At 35.5% G+C, this 27,116-nt stretch overlaps 1 protein-coding gene across 4 annotated transcripts in view; it reads right to left on the reverse strand.

Moving 5' to 3' along the window:
* The window catches only part of LOC145690338 (uncharacterized), a 175,906-nt gene that overhangs the window by 13,047 nt on the left and 135,743 nt on the right, over window positions 1-27,116 (reverse strand). For all 4 annotated transcript variants that reach the window (XM_081765134.1, XM_081765133.1, XM_081765132.1 and 1 more), the window contains 5 exons: window positions 26,797-26,935; window positions 19,901-20,002; window positions 14,489-14,585; window positions 11,805-11,872; window positions 9,744-9,805 (listed from right to left, as the gene is read on the reverse strand). In XM_081765134.1, coding sequence (XP_081621260.1) covers window positions 9,744-9,805; window positions 11,805-11,872; window positions 14,489-14,585; window positions 19,901-20,002; window positions 26,797-26,935 — 468 coding nt within the window. The remainder of the gene's footprint in view (window positions 1-9,743; window positions 9,806-11,804; window positions 11,873-14,488; window positions 14,586-19,900; window positions 20,003-26,796; window positions 26,936-27,116) is intronic.

Raw genomic sequence — 27,116 nt, forward strand, 5'->3', positions numbered from 1 at the left:
AAAGCGTTGAAAACTATAAAGTGTTGATCCAAGTTTTTCAAAGGTCTGAATCAAGGAAGTTGACTCACTAGTCCAAACATTCCTGAAAATGAATGGTCATTATGCCATGAATTGACCAAAACCATAGGTGGGAAAAATGTGTAATACTACACGTACTTACACACAAAATATGCCATCGACACCTGCGAGGCAAGACTAGAAACGTGGAACGGCCTGCAACCATAGGCACTTACAAAATGTTTCTATACATAACTGAAATATCAACACTAATATTCAGTAAAATACACGTATGTTCCCTGGAACATAACGTACATCATCCACCTGGAAAAAATGTGTAAACACACAAAATACAAATGCTCTCGTAGCATCGTAAAATATGTCTCTAAAAGACAAAATACATGAGACCTATTAAAAGAAAAACATGAGATACAAACAAGAATATAGTCAACGACATTACAACTTTCTGGTCAATCTAAAACATCCAATTAAATTCCCTACAAAACAGCTGTAACAAGCTTCCTTAGGCATCTTCGCTACAAAATATTTAAAATGTTCTTATTGACACATTAAAATTCAAAGTCATCGAGCATATGAAATAATTAACAAAATAATTTTAAAAAATCGTTATGGCTTCATGCTGTTGGAAAGAAAATAAGTTTATTATTCGGGATTTATATCGAATTCGAATAGTTTCTAGGACATACTGGAACTAAAATATACTTTTCTCAAAATTAATAAAAAAAAATATTACAACACATTAGCATACCAGTACACAATATAGTTACGATTCATAAACATTAAAATATTCACTGAAATGTTACTAGACATTAAAACATACTAAAAAAAAATCTAACCTAAGAATACGCATGCTTAGTTACGGGTACCATAAAGGAAGAAGAGAAATGAAAAACTATATTTTGCGATTGATGGCGAAAATACAGTTAGCTATGGAATATCCAATGGATTAGCCACATCCATTTTTGCAACAGATCTGCAATTCCAGGAAAAATTGCCTCCCTGAAAAAAATATTTATCTTTATCCCCATAAAATATCCTACCCGAAGAAGTTTCCCTACGGTCGTTCAGTGGTCTAGAGAAGACGAAAAAAAAAAGTTAATTAGAAATTACAAGAAAATATAGAAGTTAAACATATTTCCGCATATATATTAATATGAGGGGAAAAACGACCGTTCACCATCAGAATATCTGTTCATATAGTTCCTTCTACAATAAAAAGATTACTGCTTTCGTTCGGAGAATTATACTATTCACACGACATTCCTGCACACTCTATTACCAACAAGGAAATGTCTGTTATCACTTGTTTAAGGCTTAGCCTACTTTCCGTTCTAAACTTATCTCTTCGAACAAAATATATCATGTCACATCCTGGAAATTCAAATAAGTCAAAATCGGGTAAATGACGTAAATGAGGTTCAACAAAATTACAGTAAACACTTCAAAATGAAAACGAAAATCTAAGATTAACACTGAAAAGAAATTTAACATTGATTATAAATGTAAAGTTTCATATTCTACGCATGAGATTACATACTAAGTTTCATTTACAAATACAGAAATATATACGTAACTAACAACTAAAAGTTTCTTATCCATACATTCTCCTTTTCTTAAAAGGAAATCAAACTAATTGTGAGTCATACGTATGATAACATGTTTAAGAATTTGGAAAGTGGGAAGGGATTCTAAAAAGATTTAAAATTTAAAACATTCAATAAAAATATGTTATAACGCCAAAACATCTTCCCACTAGCTAGGAATACGGAACTGCGCCACTAGTTCAAATTGCTTTTGGATAAATGCAATCTCCCTACGTATGTGATTACGTTAATTATTTACTAAAAGATCTAAATTCAAACATCTGAAATGAAAACAAGAAAAAATTAATAACATTAAACTAATAGTAAATCAATGATAAGGTTTGCAACACTCATACACAGCTGACTGAGGTGTGAACTGCTACACGGAGCAAAGACAGAAAAAGAAAAGAATGAATCAGCTGTATACCGTCCGTTATTCGTCGACATTAACAGGTGATCGAAAATGCAGCGATTATCTTATCAAAATAAAGAAAAACGTGTTATCTGTTCTTTGCCGAACAGTTAAAAGCTGGAAGCAAAAATGAGTTTAAAAGAAATGCATAGTTCTTCTTTTTGTGTCCAGGTGTTTTATCCACAACTAAAAGCAAAAAAGAAAGAAAATGAATACATGTTTATCGCTTAGAAATGCGTCGCTCTCCTAGGAGAAAAAATTGTATCAACACACAAAGTCTTGGTTTCCTTTTTTTTTTTTCTATGATTACTGTTTCTGCTTTGATAATTACGGTTTGTTTGTCTATTTCTACGATGGTTACCTCTCCGTACAAATCTATGCTTAATGTCACACAAATTGCGGTTCCTGTCTAGTATGTGATAACCCGGCCGTGATTTACAACTCCTTCTCTTTCTGTTACTACCTTTTCGAGTGCGGTCTTGGTTCTGATTCCCTTTAAATTTTGTATTGTTTACGCTCCGGTCTGCGTATCTTTGCCTATTGCTATAACTGTAATCTCGTTTGCGCCTTTTCTCTCTGTGGTTTGTGGTAGTTATTCTTGTGCGCTTACGACCTCTGTCGTCTACAATCATATGTTCGTGGATTTCACTACTTCTACTACAAGCGGCGTCACTAGATTCTGAATAGATAAAATCGTTGCCAGATTTGTTATGAGGTTGGTTTAGACTACCTGTCTCTGGTTGGAATTCAGATTTCTGTGTTTCCTTTTCATTAGCAATGTTAGTCTCTAGCTCAGGTTCCAATTCCAATGTTTTGTTTACGCTAGGAATATCAGTCACTAACTGAGGCTCAAATTCCGGTGTTTCGTATCCAGTAGGAACATCTGACTGTAACTGGGGTTCACATTCCGGTGCTTTGTTTTCTGTATTTATTTGCTGACTATTTTCACGAAACACATCCCGTAAAGCGTCTACCTTCTGACCTAATCCACTCTTTGACTCAACGAGATTCTCTTTCAAGCGAGCACAATTCTCTTTAAAATCAACTTTACTTTCCTTTATGTATCTCTCAATTTTTTCATTATTTTGATCTAGCTTTCCTTCTAACCTATCTAAATGCTTTTGAAAAACTGAAGCTATCTTAGTAAACAAATCTGCTTCGTTGTATGTCATCTTGAACAAGATAAAGCTTAAAACATACAATTAAAATAAAATATGCTATCACAAAACATATTATTAAAATCACCTGAAAGAGAAGTTTTTTTTTTTTTTTTCAGATTACTGGTTCCTGAGCTGAAAGAGAAATGATATATTAAAATATTAATCTTAAATGTATATTCGAGCACCAACGGTCTCGATTCGGGTCCCTGTTCGGGCGCCATTTATATGTAACCGCCTGTAGTTCGAGTCGCTGTTCGGGCGTCCATTTATTTGTAACCAACTAGAGGTCGTGGTCCATGTTCGGGCAGCTATTTATTTGTAACCGGCGTGGTTCTGTTCGCTGTCCTTGGCTCGTGGTATTACCAATAAGTATACTCCTGATACTTTAACTTACCTGGACAGGACGACGAAGGCCTCTCCAAAGAAGATTACAAACTGTTTCCCCAAAAAGCTCGTCGGTCTCAATAATGAGATGAGCATTAGGCGCCGAGAGGTTCGGGTGTCTCGTCTCGAAAACCTCACGGACGATCAGACGGTCATCCAGACCATAACGCACACAAACACCATTCATACATACAACGAAAACACACTGGGTTAAATGACACTATACTTATTTATTAGAACACTATTTTGAAAAAAAAAATAACGAAGAGAAATGAACACAACACTGGACACTAATAAAGTTTGCCGCTGAAATTACGTTTTGCCCTTTACGGGAAATATAGCCCTTTATATATATATGATTATAATTCAGATATCACTATAAATTCTTCGCTCACACCATTAACACACTTGGGGGATTAGCACTGGGGAAAAGTTGTCTGGATCGTCCCACGATGAATCCAGTTGTTACGCTGAACAGTCCTGCAGCGTAAAGGTGAATCTTCGAAAAAAAGATCTGCCCAGTGGGATACTGATATTGGTGGGCGCGTATATAACTTTTTAAACGCACAAGGTCTGAGGACCTGGGATTTCACTGATTGGGGCTAGCCGTAAGAAATCGTCCTTCACCGGCTAAATAGCTTGTGCCCCTTAACACAACTTATGTTTGAAGTTCAACGCGAGATGCGTGGTTGCATCTTCCAGACCTGGAGTCAAACTCTCTGAGCCTCCAAGCTCAAGCTACGGGTTGCAATGGTCAACAGAAAAGTGTTGGCAGTTCATTTCAAAAATTACTCAGTTACTCACCTGTATGCACATACAAACAGAATACGGAAAACAATTTATGTTAATTTTAGTCAACTGCCTATAATGCACTAGACGCGGCGATAACACTGGCGTGAGAAAGTACAGATAACGGGCTGGAATACAACGCAGTTGGTGCCACTTCGGCTACTGGGACATCTGGTCAGCCCGTATTTCTCTAATCTATTGTAATGTTTCCATAAGCGATTAACGAAAGCACTTAATTCAGTTCCCAATAACTATAGGATATATACTGTGCATATAATAAGTCAGGGAGAAACACTGAAATGGTTAGTCACTAACTGAAATGTTCTCAGCAAAAGCAATGTTTAAATATATATATGAAAAAACGATGAAAGACTTCTTTGTCCAATTGTGTGGGAAAGAAGCAATTCCCACCAAAGAAAGAACTTATGTGCGTTGCAGAATAAAGTACAAATCGAAAATAATAATCACTGTCTTCACGAAATATACAGGGCGTCCACAAAAAATACTTCTATAACCTGGTGGCGGTTATATTGTGAAATTCTGATGTAAAAGCATGTTACTTTCTTTAAACAATTACATTGATACAAGCCAACAGAATATGTACATTTTCATACAAAGCTGCAATATGAAGGCTAGTTATGCATTCAGATGAAAGGGTCTGCACCAATGACTAACTAACAACAAGAAAGGTAAATGTTCAATTAGTATACCCGAAATTGTGAGTAGCGATGGTAGAAGTTAAAAATGAAAGAAATCATTTCGTAAATGTTAATATTCACATTAAAAGTATTAGCCTAATGTTCATATTTAGCTCTTACGAAATAATTAATTTGTATCAAAAACTATTCGTACTTCGCGTAAATTGATCTTTACAAAAATTGATGTCTTACTTTCTTTGAGTAGAAAAGTTGAAAACTTTCTTTCTCCTGATTTCTCAAATAAATCAGATAAAAAAGACCAATGAGATAAAAGAAGTTTGTTAAGCTAAAAGTCCCTAAAACCCATTTTATGCGATGCAATTTTCTATGCAATCTTGCATGCTAAAAGTCATGCGTTCAAATTATTTCGTGTAATAAAAATTAGAATTCAACTTTCCATAGTAAATTGCACGTGTTTCACCTTGTTCGGAGATAGAACATATGCAATCTACCATGGAAAGTTGAATTCTAATTTTTATTACAGGAAATAATTTGAATGCATGTCTCCTAATTTTGCATACTTAATTGCCTTGTCTAATATCGTCTAAAGTATACTTTACCCTAATTTTTACAAAAATCATCTGGGCATTTATATGAAAATTGACATTTAATACATGCTCTTATAATATTTTATTCACATCATTGTTCTCTAACAGTATTATTTTGTAGCACAGAAATTTTGCTTTTTCTTTCAATAGTAATTTACATTTACATTTTTGTTGCATTATTTGATGACGTCTCAGGTAGCATCAGTAATACCATTTCAGGGTTTCAGTTGTCAAAATTTTCACAATTATGTATTACTCATGTGTACTCCTTGTACTTTAGATTAAAAGTTCATTAATATAATTCCAAATGACATGACTACAAATGTTTCGTGTGCTCTTGTATTGTTTGCTTAACCCATTACCAGCCAAACACTTGTATCGTTGTTAATGTCATAAAGTGTGTTTATTCATAACTGTTTGAGATATAAAGTCGACTAAAAGCAGGGAATTTAATAGGTGAATTCTGTATCATGCAGAAGAGACTGTGAACAAATGAGAGGAAATGAAATATTGGAAGAATATCTTTCCAAACACTTTCAAAAAATAGTAAAGTAAACCGTCCCAAAAAAGGGACAATGGCTGATAATGGGTTAATAGTAAAACAAATATTTTGGAATTAAAATGCCAAACATGTAAATTGTTTCCTTGTTGGTACTTCAAAATACAAAATGGCAATGATTGAAAAAAAAATGTAAAAGATAAAGATAAAATGCTGTACTTTATTCCAATAATTGTAAATACCAGAATGCATAACTGTTTAAGACATGTTGCTACTATATTCCATAGATACCAAAGTGAAAACGAGAAAGTATTTGCGAGTAAATTTGTGGGATTAAAGCCTTGTAACAATGTTTAAGAACCATTGCCTCAGAACTGTTTCGAATTTTTATATTCAAACTTCGAACTAATATTAATATTACGATTCCAGAATCAACAGTGAGCTTCAAAATTTCAGTCTTGAAAACAGTTCCGAAATTCATACTTTTGAGCATTCCACAATTCCAAACTTTTGGAATGTTACGGAATTTCGGAACATTCCGGAATTTCGGAACATTCCGGAATTTCAAACCGTTCCGGAATTTCGGAACATTCCGGAATTTCGAAACATTCCGGAATTCCGAAACGTTCCGGAATTTCGGATCATTCCGGAATTTCGGAACATTCCGGAATTTCGAAACGTTCCTGAATTCCGAAATTCCGGAACATTCCGGAATTAGATGAATTCCGAATTCCGGAATACGAAATCGAATTCCGAACACCCCTACCTTTCAGCCTCAGATTCGTGGGTAGTATCTTTTGGTTGGTGTCACTCAGATGGGTGTAACTTTCGGAGGCCCATTTGTCATTTTTCTTTCTTATTCTGCTTATGCATGGAACTGAAGAGTCTGCGATGAAGGAAAGTAATATTTTATATGTACTATACTTTATATATGAAATATGCTATTTTCTTTTGTCGATAATAACGAAAGAACGAAACATTTGTAAATTTTCTTTCAAAAGTCATGCTTTTACCTACACAATATCCTCGTATTTTCGTACTGATAAATATGCCTTACGAACTATGGTGTAGTATCACCAGGAATACAAACTGGTCGATAGCTTTTGACTAATTTGAAACTAGTTTCATACAATGACCTACTTCAGTATGTCATTTAAACGGTAATTAGAAACATTTTAAACATATGATTATACACACAGTTTCTCAATGTCTATATAGCTTAGTGAAAGACTACTAAGTTACACTAGAAAGATTCAAATATCGAATTACGAAATCACGTTTAAGTGATACAAACCTAGTGTATCCAATACATGAAATGGTGGGAAACAATTAAATCTTTCGATGAATTCCCTTTCAGGAAGAATACTGAAGGATAGCTGATATCTCCATACAAAGCAAGGAAAGCAGGGACATCCAGAAAGCGGTACATGACAGGATAAAGGTGGATGACACAGATGGGAAAGTGAATCTAAGGAAAGGATACAACAAAAACAACTGACACATTGTTATACAGAACAAGATATACCATTCATGTATTTCTGGCTAAGAAGCAAATGTAAGTATACAAGACAAACCCGAGCATCGAAAGTGACCAACGTAGTTTCGTTCACTCACGGAAATAAAATTTTCATGAAGTACGGTATCACTTCTGTTTAACCACTACCTTAGAACGGAGTGTATTGGCTTTGACGCTGCTGCTGGTCTGTTTTTTGTAGCACCATTTTTTGAGACGAAGCTTTGAATACGTAACTTGAGCGTTCCTAACCCATTTCTATCTCATATTGTTTAAGGACTGTTTAAAGACACAACTGTAAACATTTTCAGAGCTCTTCAAAATTTACGTATCTGAAATTTGGTTTACAAGAAATTAGATTTTTAATTCTATTTGTGGCGATGTAGCCTAAAGGATATGGAAACCCAGTTTTTACAGTTTTGACAATACTATCATCAGTGTTTTCGACTTTTAGATGATGTTCTTCATCGCTGATCAGTACATCATAAAATTCTACAGCGTCACAATTACCGAATAAATATCAGTTAACAAGAAAGAATGTTTAGAGAGCACTAATAATGACTGGTTTAAATTATAGGATTTTACAGCAAAATAAAATACCTCTTTTAACATTTTAAATACTGTTCTCTAATTATTGCCGCATTTCACAAATATTAAAATACGGTGTAAAAATTTATAAACATCCTTAGTTCTTATTCCAAGGATATCCTCATACGAAAACTATAAACCAACTTGTGTGTACTGGGTAATTTTCAGTGATGTGAGAAGACAATTGCTTACTAAAGGTATTATGTCATACCTAATAAAACAGGATTAGAAATATACCTGTTTAATCCCACCTCCACTACCATCAGACATTACATTTACGATGCGCATCACCAGGAATACAAATCGGTCGATAGCTTTTGACTAATTTGAAACTAGTTTCATACAATGATCTACTTCAGTATGTACGCAACTCTTATGAGCATTTGTGCCATTGTTAGGAATATGAGTACCGTTACGTGAATACAAACAGCAGCAGATACTGTTTGCTAATTTTTTTAAACATATACAATACACAAATATTAATATTTTGTAGAAGAATAAAAACTCACAATTAATACTGAACCCAAATGACTTACTTGTTAGCACCACCAGAAATATGTCATGTTATCCAGTGTGATATTATCTATCGATTGGAACATGCATCAATTTCAATTTTATTTTATTACAATAGATATTGTAGTTTCAGATTAACGATAGTGATATTAACTATACTACGTACGTCATTTTCATAGTGTCATAATGAAAAGCATAATATACTTCAAATACCAATTTCATCTTACAGGTAGCGTGTTTTCGTACAGCATCAAGTGTTAGATTTACAAACAAATTATTTTTTTCTTCACTTCTTCGAAAACTACGCATGAACTTTTACACTCATCCATATCATTTTGTTCAGCTCGATTACAACTATCGACTGGTATACATCTTATGTTTGGACTTTTTTCATTACACGCTAATAATATTGTACAATTTATGGAGAAAGGATGTACGAATACTATAATAGATTTAAGAACAGAACTAAAAATGTAAAGGAAGACACTGATTCAGGACAGGTCATAGGATAGGTCAGGTCATAACAACTTGATAGCTCCACACATTCCAGGTTTCAGCACATACATGAAAGGGCATATTCTGGACCACACTCCTACCTTTCGTTTCACCAGGTACCCATTTTACAGAGGCTGGTTGGTGCACATGATTCCGGGTTCGATTCCCAGTGGAAGAGCACAAAAAAATTTAATTTTACAATCATTCATTTTCGTGAATCATCCGTCTCCTGTTGCCTAAAGAGCATAATTGTAGGACGTTAAACTAAAGAAAAAATCATCTTAATTTTTTTATACAGGCTGATATGGAACAACAACAGAACGAACAAAATCCCTCACTGTGGGCCTTGTTGGGTGGTAAATACCTTAACCGATTACACCACCTCGGCTCTTATCAACAGAACTAGCTTGCAAAATATTAAATTTAAATCACTTTAATGATAGACACGTACAATACCTGAACATTTGGCAAAAAAAATAAAACAATTTATGACAAATCTTATCTTTATCTTAGGCTACGAAAGAAGAAAAAATAAATACTTACTTTGCCTCGCTTCGTCTGTATTTTGAACTGGATTTGCTGCATTCTTCTCAACTACTGTAAGCCTGTAATTGGAAATAAATTTTAGCTAGCTTTTGTTTCACAGCTACTTCTAAAAATTGATATTGAATAGCTATTTTATAGTGTGTTCGGATAAAAGGTGTACTAATAAGGAAATTGTCCGATAACCAATAGTGACAGAATTGTCCGGTTTTGTTTCTTGGAAAGAAGAAAGAATAGAATTTTATGCCCACTAGACAATTTGAACGCAACAGGACTTCAAGCATACGCAATACTCGTAAGCAAAATGGCGTCCTTTACTGTTCGTAACCCCCTGTAACCGCACAGGGGAAATTTTAACAACAATGCAGACAGGAATTACCAGACCGTCATTGCATTGTTAGATGGCACACACAATTGCTGGAAACTGGCTTTGTTGAGCAAGAACGGCCTTGAAAAAACGTGAATGAAGAAGTGGAGACAGTTCGGGAAGCCTTTCAGCGAAGTCAACGCAAATCGATAAAGCGTGTGAGTACACAACTGTAAATACCGCGTTCGACTGTGCATGATATCGTGTACAAAAGGTTACGGCTCAGAGACTACAAGCTAGAGCTTGTTCAAAACTTCAGTTTAATGACAAGCCTTGCAGATATGAATTCGTTGTTGAAATGCTATCGTATATTAATGAGGACAATGATTTCCTTAAACAGGGTAGCTTATCCTGACAAAGCCACCTTCCATACGTCATGAGGTGCATAAGCACAACTGACGGATATGGGGTGAGGAAAATCCACATCAGTTTGTGGAACATGAACGCAACAGCCCAAAGTTAAGCGTGTAGTGCACGTTCACTGAAAATTTTGTAATAGGCCCATTCTGCTTTGAAGAGGCTACAATTATAGGAGCAACCTGGCAATGCTAAAAAAAAAATGCTATACCTCGCATACCATAGGGATATATGTTCCAATAAGACGAGGCTCCTCCCTATTATGTCCGTTGCGTGAGATAATCTCTGGATAACCATTTCCAGAACAACTGGATTGGAAAGGGAGATCCCATTCAACGGTCCCCGAGATCCCAACTTGACCCCTTGGACTTTCTTCTTTGGGGGAAATGTGAAGACTTTTGCGAACCAGACCCCAGTTCAAGATTTGAATGATCTAAGACAAAGCAGTATGGATGATTGTGACACTTCAAATGTTACGCAACACCCGGAGAAAGGTTGAGTACCGCCTTGATGTTTGCCACGCAACAAAAGGAGCACACATGGAAGATGAGTTGAGTGATTTTTTTTTTAATGCGATGGATATAAAATTCTATTCTTTTCTCTTTTCGAGAAATGAATCCGGACGATTCTATCACTATTGGCTCCCGAGTTATTAAAATTTTTGATTGATATATTTCCATCCGGATACACTGTATAAATAAAAATTATCCCTCTATGTATATATTACTAATGTCCATGAAAAAAAAAAACTATTAAATTCTTTCATTTTACATTAACTATTTACTTATCTTTAATTCACATTTGGAAGAACATTGTATAATGAACTAGATACACGCCTGTTCTTCGTACGGAGAAAATAGGTTATGGAAAATATCTGAAAGATGTATATGACCCTTCCCCTCCTTCAGATGTGTATTTCAATCGTCGTAGATTGGTAAGAAACCAGTTCGTCCATAGTCCTAAATATGTTCACTCATCTCCCTCGTTACCTAACTGCTTCCATGTAAGTTTCTCTTCCCCGCCATTCTAAGCTTGTCATTAGACATAGCATATTTGATTTTCCGTCTAAGTTTGTTTCTTCGTACGTTAGAAACAATGGAAAATATTTTATGACGTGTAATAATGAACTACCGCTGCCTCCCTTACTATGTAAACTCCCTATCTGAATGAGTTACATGATAAAAACTAGTTCGAGGTAGGTACTATGTTAAAAATGCATATCAATCGGTTCAGTCGTTTGGCCCTGATGCGATCACGAACAAGATTACATTTATTTTTATCAAAACAATACAAGTCTCTAGTTCCATCTTGCAAAAGTAAATGAATGGAATTCTTACCGATTTCTTAGTTGCCCTGCTTCTCGTTTCGCTTCATCTAGTTTCCTCTCTGCCTGCCTTGCAGCAAGCTAGAATGAAATAATAGAAAATGTTAAGTACAACATATTCACTGCGTCACAATAATATAATCTAAAATATTTCAAACATTAGTATGGCTGACAGTGACATACGAAGAAGCTCTTGTTTCTAGTATTTTCGTTCTTTTCTGCACTTCCCTCTACACTGTTGATGAGTCATTCTAGACTTGAAAGCTGCATATTGAAAGAACTAACGATCATGCCACTTGAAAAATGAATATGTTCCTAATTGCGACTTTTACATTACTTTGTGGATGCTGAATCCAACTGAACTATTTTTAAATATACGTGTCCATAAGGTGTCTAGAAACCTGATCTCAAATTTGGGTAATTTCTCTATGGACGGATATATTTAAAAACAGTTCCATTGGATTCAGGATCTGCAAATTAGAATAATAAGTACAATTCGAAATGTATCGAAACGCGAACAAATTTACTATTACCAAAAGTAGACCTCAAAGATCCGAACTTTGAGGTCACTTCTCCTGTGATACCAAGGATAGATATGTTTTAAAATAGCTTCATTGAATCTACCACCCTCAAATTAGTATAAAAAGCGTAATTAGAAATTTATCCGAGCGTAGGCACGTTTTATTACTGCCATGATCTTTAGTTCTTTAGTCTAATCAACGAGCTTTTGTTCATAACTACCACGTAAGTATTTTAATTGTATAAACACTACAGAAGCAGATAAACGTATAATATTCCCTTCTACGTTAGTTCTTACTCGCCTTGTTATGCAACAATATATTCACTATTACATAAGCCGTTCAAGAATCTACATTTTTAGCAAACAAAACAATTCGCTTTTCAATATAGTAACAACTTGAACTGTCGAGTTTCTGATAAATACATTGTTAACATTAATGAGGACAGAAGTAATGCGGCGGTCACTAAAGAAACAGCGAGGACGACATAACTAGTGGTATATATATATTTCTGATATAGTTTTTTGTATCTTTTTTTATCTTATCCTCATTAATTCTAAATTCTCGCCTCAATCTTAATAATGCCAACTCGACGTTTCAATTATCTTAGTAACCTGAATGGAAAAGAAGATTTGTCGTACACTTCTTTTCTTAATCAAATCAACGCTAGTATCTATTTAGTGACAGAAATAACACTGAATAATTTAATTCTACCTGACTAGGGATTTATTATGTATAATAATAATAATAATAATAATAATAATAATAATAATAATAATAATAATAATAATAATAATAATAATAATAATAAAGTCCAAAGATGTCATCCCTACGTACGAGACAGAAACTATGGTATACCTAGAAGTTAAAAAAAGAAGTGTACAATTAATAGTATTACGTATAGATGACAAAGTAGGTATAAAAAAGGAACTACTATGTATTTCCTAAAGTTACTTTTCAATGAAGACAATACTTTTGTAGAGATCATTCAAATTCGAATTGGTCTACTTTAATACGAAATTATTATTTGTAATATAATCTCGAAAGAGATAGGGTTCAGATACTCAACACGTTTTCCTGGGATGACACATTGAAACTATTGTACCTGAAAAGAAAGAGAACTTGTAATTTAAGGGAAAGTATTACAAATTAATAATGCTGAAGGAAGCCTGACTTAAATTTTACAAATTTATTTATGATATTTACATATCTGCTTTTTAGCATAATAGAACTTTCAAAAACTAATCTGAAACAAACTCATATCCCAGTTCCATTCTATAATATACGAGTAGCACGAGGGTTACCACAAAAGTTATGGCAACATTTTTTAAAAAACGAAAATGTTGCAGAATCTTCAACGAACGAAGCAAGAAATTCTGAAATACGGAAATGGAAGGTTGTACATATGTGAATGTTACACGTAGGAAGTGGGATGAACATATACGTATCTCCATCAGGAAACAGCACGAGAAAAACGAGAACATCGAATCCTTCGTACGTGTTTTATCTCCAATTACAACATTACAAACCATTACAAGTGTAATTACAGTTATGCGTAAAGACCAAAAACACATGCAAGTGGCATCTAGAATCCTACGAAGTAGTCTCCCACAAAATACACCACACATTGCCAACGATGTGGAAGGCGCTGAATACTCGTGGCATCACCACAAGGTAATGTTCTGATTTTACAACTCACTGTTGTGACAATGTCTTCAAGTATTCGAAAGTGTGTTCCACGTAATGGCTCTTTCAGTTTCGGTATGAGGTCAAAATTGCCAGGTGATTAAGTCTGGCGAATATGTTAGATGTTCGAGTACTTCCCACTCCAATCGCGTAAGAAGATTCTGCACACACACACATAATTGAACATGTACTTGTAATGGTTTGTAATGCTGTAATTCGAGGTAAAATACGTATGGAATGAATGATTCGTTATACTTATTTTCTTGTGCTGTATCCTGATGGAGATATACTTTTGTACATGTATGGTCATCCAACTCCCTACATGTAACATTTACATATGTACTAATCTTACACTTGCATATTTAAGGATTTCTTGTTTCGTTCCCAATTTAATAATTAAATAAATAAACAAATAAATAAATAAATAAAAGTTGACATGACTTTTGCGGTAACCTTCGTATACCTTAAAAAAAAAACTGTATTAAAGACATACCCAATTTTCATGAGCCTTCTTCTCGAGAGCTGATATCTGACTTTTTAATCCTCTCTCCTGGTCTAGGATTTCTTTCTTTAGTGTTTCATTCTGTGACCTGAGGGAAAAACAGAAAAAAAGTATACCAATAAAGCAAGAGAAAGTACCGGTTAACCTAAGTTATTTACGGTATTACACATACTTATGAGAATTCCAGTGTTTTAAGGGTATGTTTACTCCGAACTAGGTCGTTGCAAACACCAACTGTTTAGTTCATTCAAACAATGACACACTCGTTACAATGGAATTATGAAAACAGGACACAGAGAATTGTATGTTATCAAGTACAGGATTGTCTCAATAAAATGTAACTGATTTGAAAAAAAGAAAGAAACAAATTAAGTGAGTTTCCAAATTGTTGGAAATGAGGTTTCAAGGCTACGGATTCGTAATTTTAGTGAATAATGGCATATGTCTATATATTGAATATATATTGCTAATTAGATTCTGTGCAAACAAATCATGTTGGATTGAAAACAAATCAAGATGGATAATGAACTCTAGAAATATATTGCACGTTCTCTCTTAGGTGAAATCTCTGTCTCTAATTATGATAATGTGTATTTGAGGCTCAGTTGGATCATATTTGGTAACTGAATCTATTAGGTAGATTATGGGACTGGCGTACAGTAAACATCTCATGACTAATCAGTGTATTTATGTTATGTCGTTGTATAAGGAAGTTTTAAGGCTAACTTGGAGTTCAGGATCGTACTCTCTCTCCAACGACAAGCTTTCTCGGATTGTGAAAGTTAAATGATAATAATTAGTGGCACAGTCACAGTTTATACGTTCCTTCATTCTCTCTCTTTTTTAAGAAAAGAGAATAAATAAATAATATCTTAGAGAAATAATTTACGTAAACTATGCGAATTCAATACTCGAACTTCAGGTAGCACATCTGTAACTTTCTTTTACAATAGAGGAATAAGATCGAAGATAGAACCTCTTTCTCGAATGCTGAATTCATATAAAAGATTAATTGCTCTCTCTTATTGTTTTTGTTCTATGATATTAACATTGAACCGAAAATGTTAATTGGCGTCTATCACTTTCGGTTGCAATGAAGGAATAAAGTCGGAAGTGAAACATATTGTAGCGGTACTGAACCTATATCAAATCGATTTCCATTTTATCCATTATGTGATCAGTGTTGTAACCGAAAAACCGTACATTTTTAGCAGATCCGATTTCAACAAATATAAAGAAGTTGAAATAAAACTCATTCTTGTGACGATGAATGTTTCGAAAAAACAACTTTTCGATATTTCTTACCGATTCTGCCCTACGGAAGTAAGCACTGAATCTGTAAGTACAGAATGAGGGTTTGCATAACATGCTGACAAATTTCCTAGTCTATTAAACTTTAAAACTGAGGATGATGTATTTGTGGGTTCTGACAATCGACAACCTCACCAAAATCAAAAGTTTTAAAACACATCTAACATAGAAAGAAATGAAAATGGAATAAAATATTTCAGTTTAACGTCCCACGTTAAGCTAAGGGAGATGGTGATTAAGGAAAGTAAATGATGATGGAAGAACTGGTGGAACGAGAATGTCGGAGGAAGTACTTCAAGAAAACCCACGGACCACACGCTTACTTGCCCGGGAATCAAACCAGGGACTCTACGCACCAGAGGTATGCAATCTACCACTGAGCTACCATGCTCCCTGAACAGATAACGAAAAGTGAGCATGAGTAAATTACAATAAGTATCAAAAAACTTTCTTGGAAGTAGAAGAGACTCCAATACAAAGAATTTCTGAATCAAGTGATCAAAGCTTACAAAAGATTTATGATGCAGCATGTCTTGGAAAATACATTTCAGGCATTCACATCTGGGCTTCTTTCCAGACAGTTGCAGTGATGCATCGGCCAATCACGGGGACAGATTTTATAAAGATATAATTACCATGGAGAAATGGTATAAAGTCCATGATGTTAGTAGAGTATTGATGGGCTATAAGTCGGGATAAAGAGAGTCAGTACGAAATGAAGAAATAAGACGTTCTGTTCAAATTCTGTCTACTCTTTATAAATATTCCTTTAGAATAACTGCTAAAAAATGAATACATATGTGAGCACAGGCGCGATAACTTGGAATTGTTCTTGGCGGAAGGCGAGACAAGAATTAACATTTGCCCCTTAGAAAAATATTAAGTCCGCCTTCCCTAGAAAAATATGAAAATTGGGCCCTCCTAAAATTTAAAATATTATTAAATACTTTTGTAACTTCTAGTGGACCCCGTTTGCGTTTTACTAAAGTAAGGCGTATATTAGATTCATGCTTTATCTTAGGTAAATATGTTTTGTTCAAATGATAGAGCAGCACCTTAAATTACTTTCAGTTGTTTTCGAAACTGTATGGTGGACTCATTCTGTGCTCATAAGTTAAATTAAGGAGCAATATTTAACGTAACTTAAAGCATTAAGAAATATATCTCCGGGGCCCTAATTGCACGAGGTCTAGCTAAAAATAAATAAATAAATAAATAAATAAATAACGGTACGGGTGCCTTGTAACATACTCCCTGTTTCTCTCTATACACGTTTGCATACGAAGTTTTCGTTGTTGGAAGCAGTTGTGGAAATCTTTAGGTGTCACCGTCTTGAGTACCGCTGCCGTTTTTGCTTCAGCTCTTCCACAGTCTGAGAATGAGTTCTCCTGAGGATGGATTTCACTTTCGGAAAAAAAAGAAGAAGAAGAAGAAGAAGAAGAAACACACGGTGCCAAGTCCGGCGAACAATGTGTGTTCAAACACTGGAGTCTTCTTAACTGTTAGAAAATGCTTAACGGTCGAAGCAGTATGCGAAGAACTGCAATCTATTTACTGTTCTTCCACAAGAGGGGCCTTTTGTTTTTCACGTGTTCTCAGAGCTTCAACTAAACCTGCTGATAATACTGCTTAATTCGCTTTCTGACCTGATGGTACCCATTCAATCAGGAACAGGCCATTGATAAAGAACACAATGAGCATGCCTTCATTTTTGATTTGTTCTTGCATGCCTTTTTCATTCGAGGTGATAAGAGAGTTTTTCAGTGTAAAGATTGCCTTTTCGTTTCAGGATCACACCAAAAGATCCGCGTCTCGTCACCAGTGATAATTTTCGTTAACAAGTCTGGTTCTGCTTCCAGGCGTTCCATTGTATCACTGCAAATGTGCTTCCTGAAGTCCTTTTGCTCCTGCGTGAGGTGATTCTTTACCTATACTCACCACCTCTGGTATCATTTGACTGTTGAGCCTGCGATCTTTCCGGGTAATGTCAGTCACTTTTGCCACATATTCCTCTATTATTGCTGTGACAGGTCGACCCGGTCTTTCATAATCATCAAATTTCTCGCGCCCCTCGCTGAAGCGTTTATGCCAAACACACTCATACGTGACACCGTATTATCACAACACACATCCTGCAACAGTTTCACACACTCATTCCTTCGGTGATTTTTTTAATTCCACAAAAAATTTAAGTTAATGCTCTGCTCAATTTTTACATTTGCCATTCTTCCAGCAACACTATTGAACACCTGTCTTCAACCGCTGCTCACACATTAAACCCGACTGAGAGCGGAATTCTCTCCTCAAAGGTTCAAGGTTGCTCTGCAAACAAGCGCTTCCTACTGCTCCCCGTATACTACTGACAGGGTAGCTATATCTATCTATCTATCTATCTATCTATATATATATATATATATATATATATATATATATAGCATAAACAGGTTCTTTAAAAAAATTAAAAAATGAAACGAAATCGTAATCTGGTCCCATTTCAGTAAGATGTTTACGATGCTTGAGTAAAATATATATATTACTCAAGCATCGTTAACATCTTACTGAAATGGGACCAGATTACGTTTTCGTTTCATTTATTTTTTTATTGTTTTTTCAAAGAACCTGTTTATGCTTCATTTATACATTCATGTTCGTACCGTATCATATGGGGTTAGAAAGGTTTATCTTGAAGTGAGTACCCGCTCGAATGGTGGAGTGTTTAAATGGAAGGAGAGCAGTCGCCGATCGTAACTGACCCCACCACTTGGTGAACAGTGTCAAATATTACCTTTTGTTACTTTCTAAATGTTGTAGGTTCCTTCTTGACTTTCAGTCAATATATCTATTACTACATAAACACTATGTCTACTATTATGTGAAAATGTCCAAATAAATTAAAATCTGAAAAACTAAACACTAATTTGAATTCAGCTTTGAAATGTCTATAAAATTTCAATTTTTTCACCAGAAAGAGTTTTTTTGATTTGTTATGTTTTGTTTTAAGTGTTATCTGCTCAGATAGAACCCCAATCATTTAGAAAACAGTGCCTCGGTTCCGAAACTAATTCCCAGTGAAGACGTTACCTTGGATACAAATGCAACTAGTGATTCCTATGTCAGTTTACGGAGTGTGTCCTATCCCATGTAGCCTCGTTGCTTAAAAGGGACATAAAGCTTCAGTCAATCAATCGCTAATAATACAGCATTCGTTTTCTTCCTTATCTGCTAATTGCATAGTGACATAGTTAACACGAGTTGATGTTAACTCTAGCAAGCAGTTTCTTCGAAAAAAACTTTTTTCCATTCCACCTTCAATCAAAATGCTTGGACAGCCGAAGTGCTTACAATCAGTGATATTTTCCTCCTCCCAAAAACGAACTAGAAAATATTCCTAATATTAGGCTATGATTACGATTTGAAGTAACTAACGCTATCGCTACTCAGAATAAAACACAACGGGAAATCTTCCACCGACTGTTTACTGGTAGCACGATCTATCAGTGTTAAGCCAAATGTGTTAAGCATGGAAAATTATACAAAAACAATTCCTGATTTTAAGATGCCATAAAATTAATAGCTGTTTGAATATTTTTTTTATAAAATTGATATCCAAAGATCAGTAGCTCAAAATATTTTCATATATTTCTTGTCAGAATCGCTAATTGTGACTTCAGCAGCTAGATGACAGTGACATGAAATTGGCGTTCATCCCGCGTCAAAGAAAGCACATACTACTTCTGCAAAATGTACAGTTCTCTGAAGTTGATTGCTGTTACAAATAAGGCAAAGAGCAGCACACGTCGTCACTTGTATGACAGAAAGTAGTAAATGCCTAAATTTAAATGTTCCATTTACATGAACTTTGGTATGAATCAATTGTTAGTGGTACAGCACCTTCATTCATGTTTTTTTCTGGAATTAGTACAGTATAGTATAGCTTATCAATAACAAAGCGTTTGTATAGGATTCTCCTGTTCCATAATATACGCCAGTCTGAAAGCAATCACATTTTATCGCATACTAGATATTAAGTCATCTCATATTGGATTAGAATACTATCTACAGTAGATATTAGATAGTAATTCAAGTACTTACTTTACATTTTCTACTTCTTTTTCCAATTCTTTCACTCTCTCTTGCATTGATGACGCATCTCCCTGTTTCTGGGCCCACATTGCTTCTTGCATTCCAAGTTCTCTGTAATTACAAAAAAAGTAATGTTAATCCCTTCAACATACATATATGAATACTTGTTACCTTCTATCTACTTACCATTAAATGACTCTTTGTATCAGATGTAAATCACCGCTACACGAAAATCAGATATAACAGGGTGTCTACTAAAATTCCAAAATGAAATTTCGTGACTTTTTCGTGACCTTTACTTCACCAAATCATAAAATTTCCTAACATTTTTAAGAGCAAATTTAGGTGCGAATTAGGCCGAATTTTCATCCATGCGATAGAAACGTACTTTGCTTGCGATTTAGTAGCGTCTAAAGCCGACCATAGACATTTTTGGTGGTGAATTTTGACGTTTTATAGAACGAAATTTTCCAATCTGTACTTACATTTGTACAGTTAAAAAAAAAAAAATCGTGACCCAAAAGTTAAATTTCTTGATTTTTTCGTGACTTTCATGACCGTTTTCTGATTTCGTGACTTTTTCGTGACATTCGTGACCGATAGACACCCTGTATAATCTAGCACATTTTGTTAAAATTAATTAGCATTTACCTATCGTGTAACCTGGAAATCCCAATCGCAGGGCGCAAAATTTCCGGTCGCAATTGGCGACTAGAAATGTAGAGCTGGCGACCAGTGTTCAGTAAGAATGGTTTCCGCCTAAACTCACAAGGCTGCGCAGTTTTTGTTTCCCACCAAAATAATTGTCATTGAGTGAGAGAAAACACTGAATGTGAAGTTTTCACAATGGACATGGAAAGATAAGTCTTCACAACGTTGTAATTCGCCCCTTCGGAGCATTACATAAATGTAAAGTAAGATATTTTTAAACATGTATATGAACTACCCAATTCAAAATTGATTATCCTGAAACTAATTTTCTGGTTTTGGAATTTTATGCCCTGACGTAATATCTTTCTTTGTCAAACCCAAGGCCCTTGGGAAGGAGGGGGGGAGGAGGTCGCATAATTTGTACGTGAGAGATACCGGCGACCAACATTTTTGGATTGGCGAGTGCATTTTACTATGAAATTTTGCGCCCTGCCAATCAGATTATTGTATTTCTGCAAGTGAACTGGAGAGAAGTGAATCGAAATATTTTAAATTGTATGAAGGATATACAAATAGATTGTTTTTATATGACCCTGTCAAGTTGTGAGTTAATGTGTGTATTGATCACCAATGTTTTGAGAAGTTATTACCGATTTTTGAGTTTTATGTGAGAAAAAAAAAAAAAAACTAAGTTTAAAAAATGTACAAATATCTGTGAAGCTGAAGCTCTTCATTAGCGTCTGGTTATAACAAAATCAAGAGCGGAGACAGAAGGTTTAACGCACAGGTCAGAGTTATCCAAAAAGTAGACAATAACTGAAACTTAAGCTTTTAGTCATGGTGTATTCTGGAAGCTGTTCATTATTTAACCAATCAATTTTGGATATATTAAGTCTCCAAATATCAGTAAGGCATGTACCGAATTAAATCTGCCATTTTTAAATTGATGTAGTACCTTTACTACGCATGGTACAATCAGTGGCAAAAAACCTGCAACATGAGCATATAAGTTTATTGTGAAATGACGAATTCTTTTGCTCCAAAATAAATGTGCACGGGAGGAGGCCGAGGTTTATCCTGGCGTGATTCGTTCCACTTAGACGTTATGTTCATTCCCTGTGCTGTTAGGCGTAGTTTCACAATAAACTTACATCCTCATGTTGCAGGTTTTTTGCCGCGGATTGTACAAATTTATGTTTTACATGTATTGATAGCACGTACATTAACTTAGAAATTGATATATTTTTCATTGTTTTATGTTGCAGGGTAGAGATACAGCAATGAATGAAAGAGATCGCCGTCAATGAGTCGTCGACAAATGGCTCCAAAATCCTTGTCGACCGTGGAGTTTGATTGCAAAGGACCTGAAAATGCCGCGCAGAACTGTTTAAATCATACTGACACAGTACATTACGACTCAGTCGATCGAACAACAACCACACAATCGAAATCATTACGGCCCACGTGACCCTCGACTTCACAAAAGGTTCGTGAGTGCCATAAAGAAGAATCCTAGTGCTTCGGTCGGTGATGTTTCCATGAAGTGCAACACAAGCGTCGGTATGGTGCAGAGATCGAAGCAATGAGAAGATATGAGGACATACAAAAAACAAAAGATGCCAAGGAGTTCAGTTTTTGTCACGAAGGGTACGGTGAACGCGCAGGTCTATGTCCAAGAGTGCTTACAGAAGCGACTGCTGCCACTAATTCGAAAGCACGATGTCCCCACTATATTCTGGCCTGATCTCGCCCCAGCCCACTATGCCAAAGCGACGATAGAGTTCATGAACTACGGGATCGAATTTGTCAAAAAAGACATAAACCCACCTAACGTCCCGCAGTGCCGGCCTGTCGAGCGTTATTGGGCGCGAGTGAAAGGCGTTTTGAGGAAGACAGGTCAGGCTATGAAAACCATTCAGGAGTTTCAGTGAAAGTGGATTGCTGCTGCCAGGACGATCAAGAAAGTGCCTGTCGAAATCCTCATGAAGGGAATCCGCAAGAAGCTACGCCATGAATACAATCCATGAACTCTTTGCATTGTTTTTCTGAGCATACTTTAAGTCAATGTACTTGCTCTCAATAAATGTAAAACAGAAACTTGTACAATGCGTAATAAAGGTACTACATCAATTTAAAAATGGCAATTTAATTCGGTACATGCTTTATATCATTCACAAGAGGTTTCAAATTGTTGGAAATGTGATTCACGTAATTTTCAAAGATCTCAGGGGAAAAGATTGGATGAAAGTAAACACATACTATCAAAAGTTTCTTCACAGAATTACATTTTAGTTCAATCTGCACACTAATTCTATTTTAGTTCAATGTACTTATAAGTTCAAGATATAAATAACTAACTCTATGGTTTATGGAACCCAGAGGTCCAATGCTACGTTCACAAAACCTCTCCAATCACATCTATCCTTAGTCAACTGGATTCAGTTGTTACTCTATATTCCTATTTCTGCGAGATATATCTTAATATTGTCCTCCCATCTGCGCCTATGTCTTCCTAATGGTCGTTTTCCGATTGGAATTTTTAGTTAAGACTGAGAGTGTTCCTACTTTCTTCCATTCTAGCTACACGACTTGCCCACCTGAGCCTCCTAGATTTGATGACCCTAACAATGTTTGGTAAACAGGATAAATTATGCAGTTTCTCGTTATGAAGTTTCCGCCATTTTCCATTCCCGTTCCTCTTGAGTCCCAATATTCGTCTCAGGATTTTGTTCTCAAATACTTTCAGTCTACGTTCTTCCCTCAGAATAAGCGACTATGTTTTGCAACCATATAGAACAACAGGCATAATTATCGTTTTATATATTTTAGCTTCATATTCCTCGACCGAATTCGTGACGACAAGAGATTTTGAACTGAATAATGACATGAATTCCCTGCTTTTAGTCAACATTGAATATGGTTTTCGTCTGTTAACACTGATCCTAAATATTCGAAAGTAACCTCTTTATCAAAAGTATTACTTGATATTTTAACGTATCTATAATTTGCCGTATTACGACCCCGATGAACTTCCATGTGTTTAGTTTTCTCTGCATTTACTTCTAAGCCCATGTCCCTGCAAGCGTTAATAAGATCTCTGCATTTCTTTGTATTGTTTTCATATCATTCCCTATTAAATGTACATGTACGCCATAATCTGGTAAATATCATTCAGCTGTAGGTATAGGTTGCTATCATTGATTTTCCTTATAGTGTACTCCAGGACAAAGTTGAAAAATAATGGCGACAACGTATCTCATTGTTTCAGGCTATTCTCAACGTGAAAGCTTCCGGACAAGAATTTTGTACCAAGACTTTATTTTGGGATTCATTTAAATATATCTTAATTTAATTAGCTTTTTCGGTATTCCAAATTCTGTAAGAATGATGTGCAATATTTCTCTCCTAACCGAGTCGTAAGCCTTTCTAAAATCAATAAATAATTGATGTACCGAGGTATTGTATTCCCACTTCTTTTTGAGTAATTGTCGCACAGTACATATTTGGTCGATAGTTGATCGATTGTGTCTAAATCCGCACTGATAATCTCCAATAATTTCATCTGAGTATGGATTAATCTTGCTAATAGAATTTTGAGCGGATTTTATAGGATGTTGACAGAAGAAAAATGCCTCGATAATTATTACAATCAGGTTTGTCGCCTTTCTTGTGAATTGGAACAATGATTGATTCTTTCCACTCGTGGCAATACCTCCTTGTTCAAGATAAGGAGAATGAGTTTGTGTACCTTGTTTCACAATTTTTCGCTTCCAGCTAAAATTAACTCAGCCTGAATTTCATCTACACCCGGAGATTTGTGTTTCTTTAATTTCTTTACAGTGATTTCTACTTCTATTCGGTTAGGTTCTGGAATATCCGGTTCTGCTGTGTGTATTTCCCTTTCTCCACGAATATTAGTTTTTTGCTGCGTGTTAAGTAAATCGTCAAAGATTTTTTCCATTTATTTAAGATACTATCTGTATCAGTGAGAACTGTTCCGTCGGGTTTCTTTAGCATATAAGTACGCGTTTGATATCCTTTGTTAAATTCTTAATGCCGTTATACATGTCCCGAATGTTTTTGTTTTTACTATTTGGTCAAGGAATTAATTCGTGCGGGTGGACAAGAGATGGCGCAACGAACGGAGCGTCCCACAGTTCCGTGTATCCACACATGTGTTGCAAATCCCTGTCATCGCGTATCGTTCGTAGTATAGGGCAGTGGATTAAAGCGTCAACAACACCAGTTTGTAGTTAAGTGAACATGGCGCAATTTGTGCCTGATAAAGTGTTTTTGCGGGGTGTCCTGCTGCATTACTTTAACATGCAGAAAAGTGCGACTGAAAGTCATCGTATTTTGGTGGAAGTGTATGGTGACCATGCTCTAGCTGAGCGAACGTGTCAGAAGTGGTTTGCACGGTTTAGAAGTGGTGATTTCGGCTTGGCAGACCAAGAGCGAGCTGGACAGCCAAAAAAAATTCAAGACGAAGAATTGACAGCATTGCTCGAGCAGGATTCGTGTCAAACGCAGGAACAACTTGCAGCAGCATTAGGCGTTGATCAAACAACAGTCTCCAAACGCTTTGATTCAAAAGATGTCACATTGGGTTCCACATGAATTGAAAGATAGAGACGTTGAAAGACGAAAAATCATTTGCGAATTGCTGCTTCAACGACAGAGCAGAAAGGGGTTTCTGCATCGAATTATTACGGGTGATGAGAAGTGGATCCATTACGAGAACCCTAAACGAAAAAAGGCCTGGGTGAAACCAGGTGAACCAGGTCCATCACAACCAAAACGAGATATTCACTGTGCAAAGGTTATGCTGTGCATATGGTGGGATATGAAAGGTGTGGTGTACTATGAGCTGCTGCAACCGGGTGAAACTATGAATGGAGAACGTTATCGACGACAATTAATGCGTTTGAAGCAAGCTCTGGCCAGAAGACGACCAGAATGAGAGAACAGACATGATAAACTTATTGTTCAACATGATAACGCTCGCCCACATGTCGCAAAACCGGTCAAAACCTATTTAGAAAATGTCGGATGGGAAGTTTTACCCCACCCGCCGTATTCACCAGACGTTGCTCCTTCGGACTACTACTTGTTCGATTGCATGAACAACGATTTGATTGGACAGCGGTTTACTTCTTCAGAAGATATCGAAACATGGGTCTCTGACTGGATCGCTTCCAAGGATGAGGACTTCTTTCGCCACGGAATCCGTACATTGCCTGACAGATGGGCGAAAGTGGTGGCTAGCGATGGACAATATTTTTCTTAAGGTATTTATGTATTTTGTGTTTGTACTACAGCTTCAATGTGTGCGTACCAACCGCACGAATTAATTCCTAGACCAAATATTATTTTCAAGTTCCTTAATTTTAGCTTTTAAAAAATCTCGTGTGTTTGTTCCGAAAGTTTTAGAAGTTTCCCGCCTGGTCTACGAGATTCAGTGTAGTTATTTCATTCGAATTTTGTAGCCAACACAATTTTGCCTGTTTTCTCTTCCCTGCTAGTTTAATGCATTCCTGGTCGAACCATGGCTTGTTCCTACGTATTTCCGGGTATCCAAATATTTCTATTGCTGAAATGTTAATACTATCTCTGATTTCAATTCAAGTATCCTCAACACTAGTGCACTCCGAATCTTTTAAAACCGAGAATCTATTCGAAACTTCAATCTAGTATTCCTTCCTTACCTGGTTCTTCTCTAATTTCTTTAAATTAAATCTCTCTCCGTTTTCAGACATTGAATATTTCCTTTATTCAATGATAATCTCTCTCTTATAAGTTCAAGATAATAATAATAATAATAATAATAATAATAATAATAATAATAATAATAATAATAATAAGAAGAAGAAGAAGAAGAAGAAGAAGAAGAAGAAGAAGAAGAAGAAATACTCCATACATGGTGATGTAACTACTACTTATTGCAGATCAATCAATGTCAGAAGTTCCTTATCAAGATATGATTATAACTTTTACTCTTCTTATAAAACAGTTGAAAATACAAGAAAACAATAAACAGGATGCAGAACTGATAATCTAGTTTTATAACAATTTGTCTGAAAGGCGGAGAAATGCGTGCTTAGCTGATACCAAACAAAATACTTTGTATAACTTCTTTGAAAATTTAAAATATTAAACTACAATAATAATTAAAATATTAAATTTACATTATTGCTTTTATCATCATCACATTTACGCCAAAATGATACTAGATATTAACAAAAACGAACACGTACTTCTGCAGTTGTGTTTCCTTTTCCTTGAAATAATTCGTGAGCACCTTTAACTGCGTTTGAGCTTCTATCTTCTCTCTATCAGCAGTAGCATAGCGTTCCTTCAGAATCTTCATGTCTTCCTCCAACTTTTTCAATTGAGCTGACAAGAAAGAAAAAAAAAATAATCAACGAAGTAAACAAATTTAATTATCACAAATAACACACATAAATAAATAAATAAATAAATAAGTAGACATCAGCATAAAACGAACTAAAGGTACAACATATAGAAAAACAAGTACAATTTTCAAAAGGATGTTAACCTAGGTGACAAGCCAGTG

Source organism: Thermobia domestica, chromosome 7 (assembly GCF_964235325.1).
Source record: "Thermobia domestica chromosome 7, izTheDome1.hap1.1, whole genome shotgun sequence".
NCBI lineage: Eukaryota > Metazoa > Arthropoda > Insecta > Zygentoma > Lepismatidae > Thermobia > Thermobia domestica.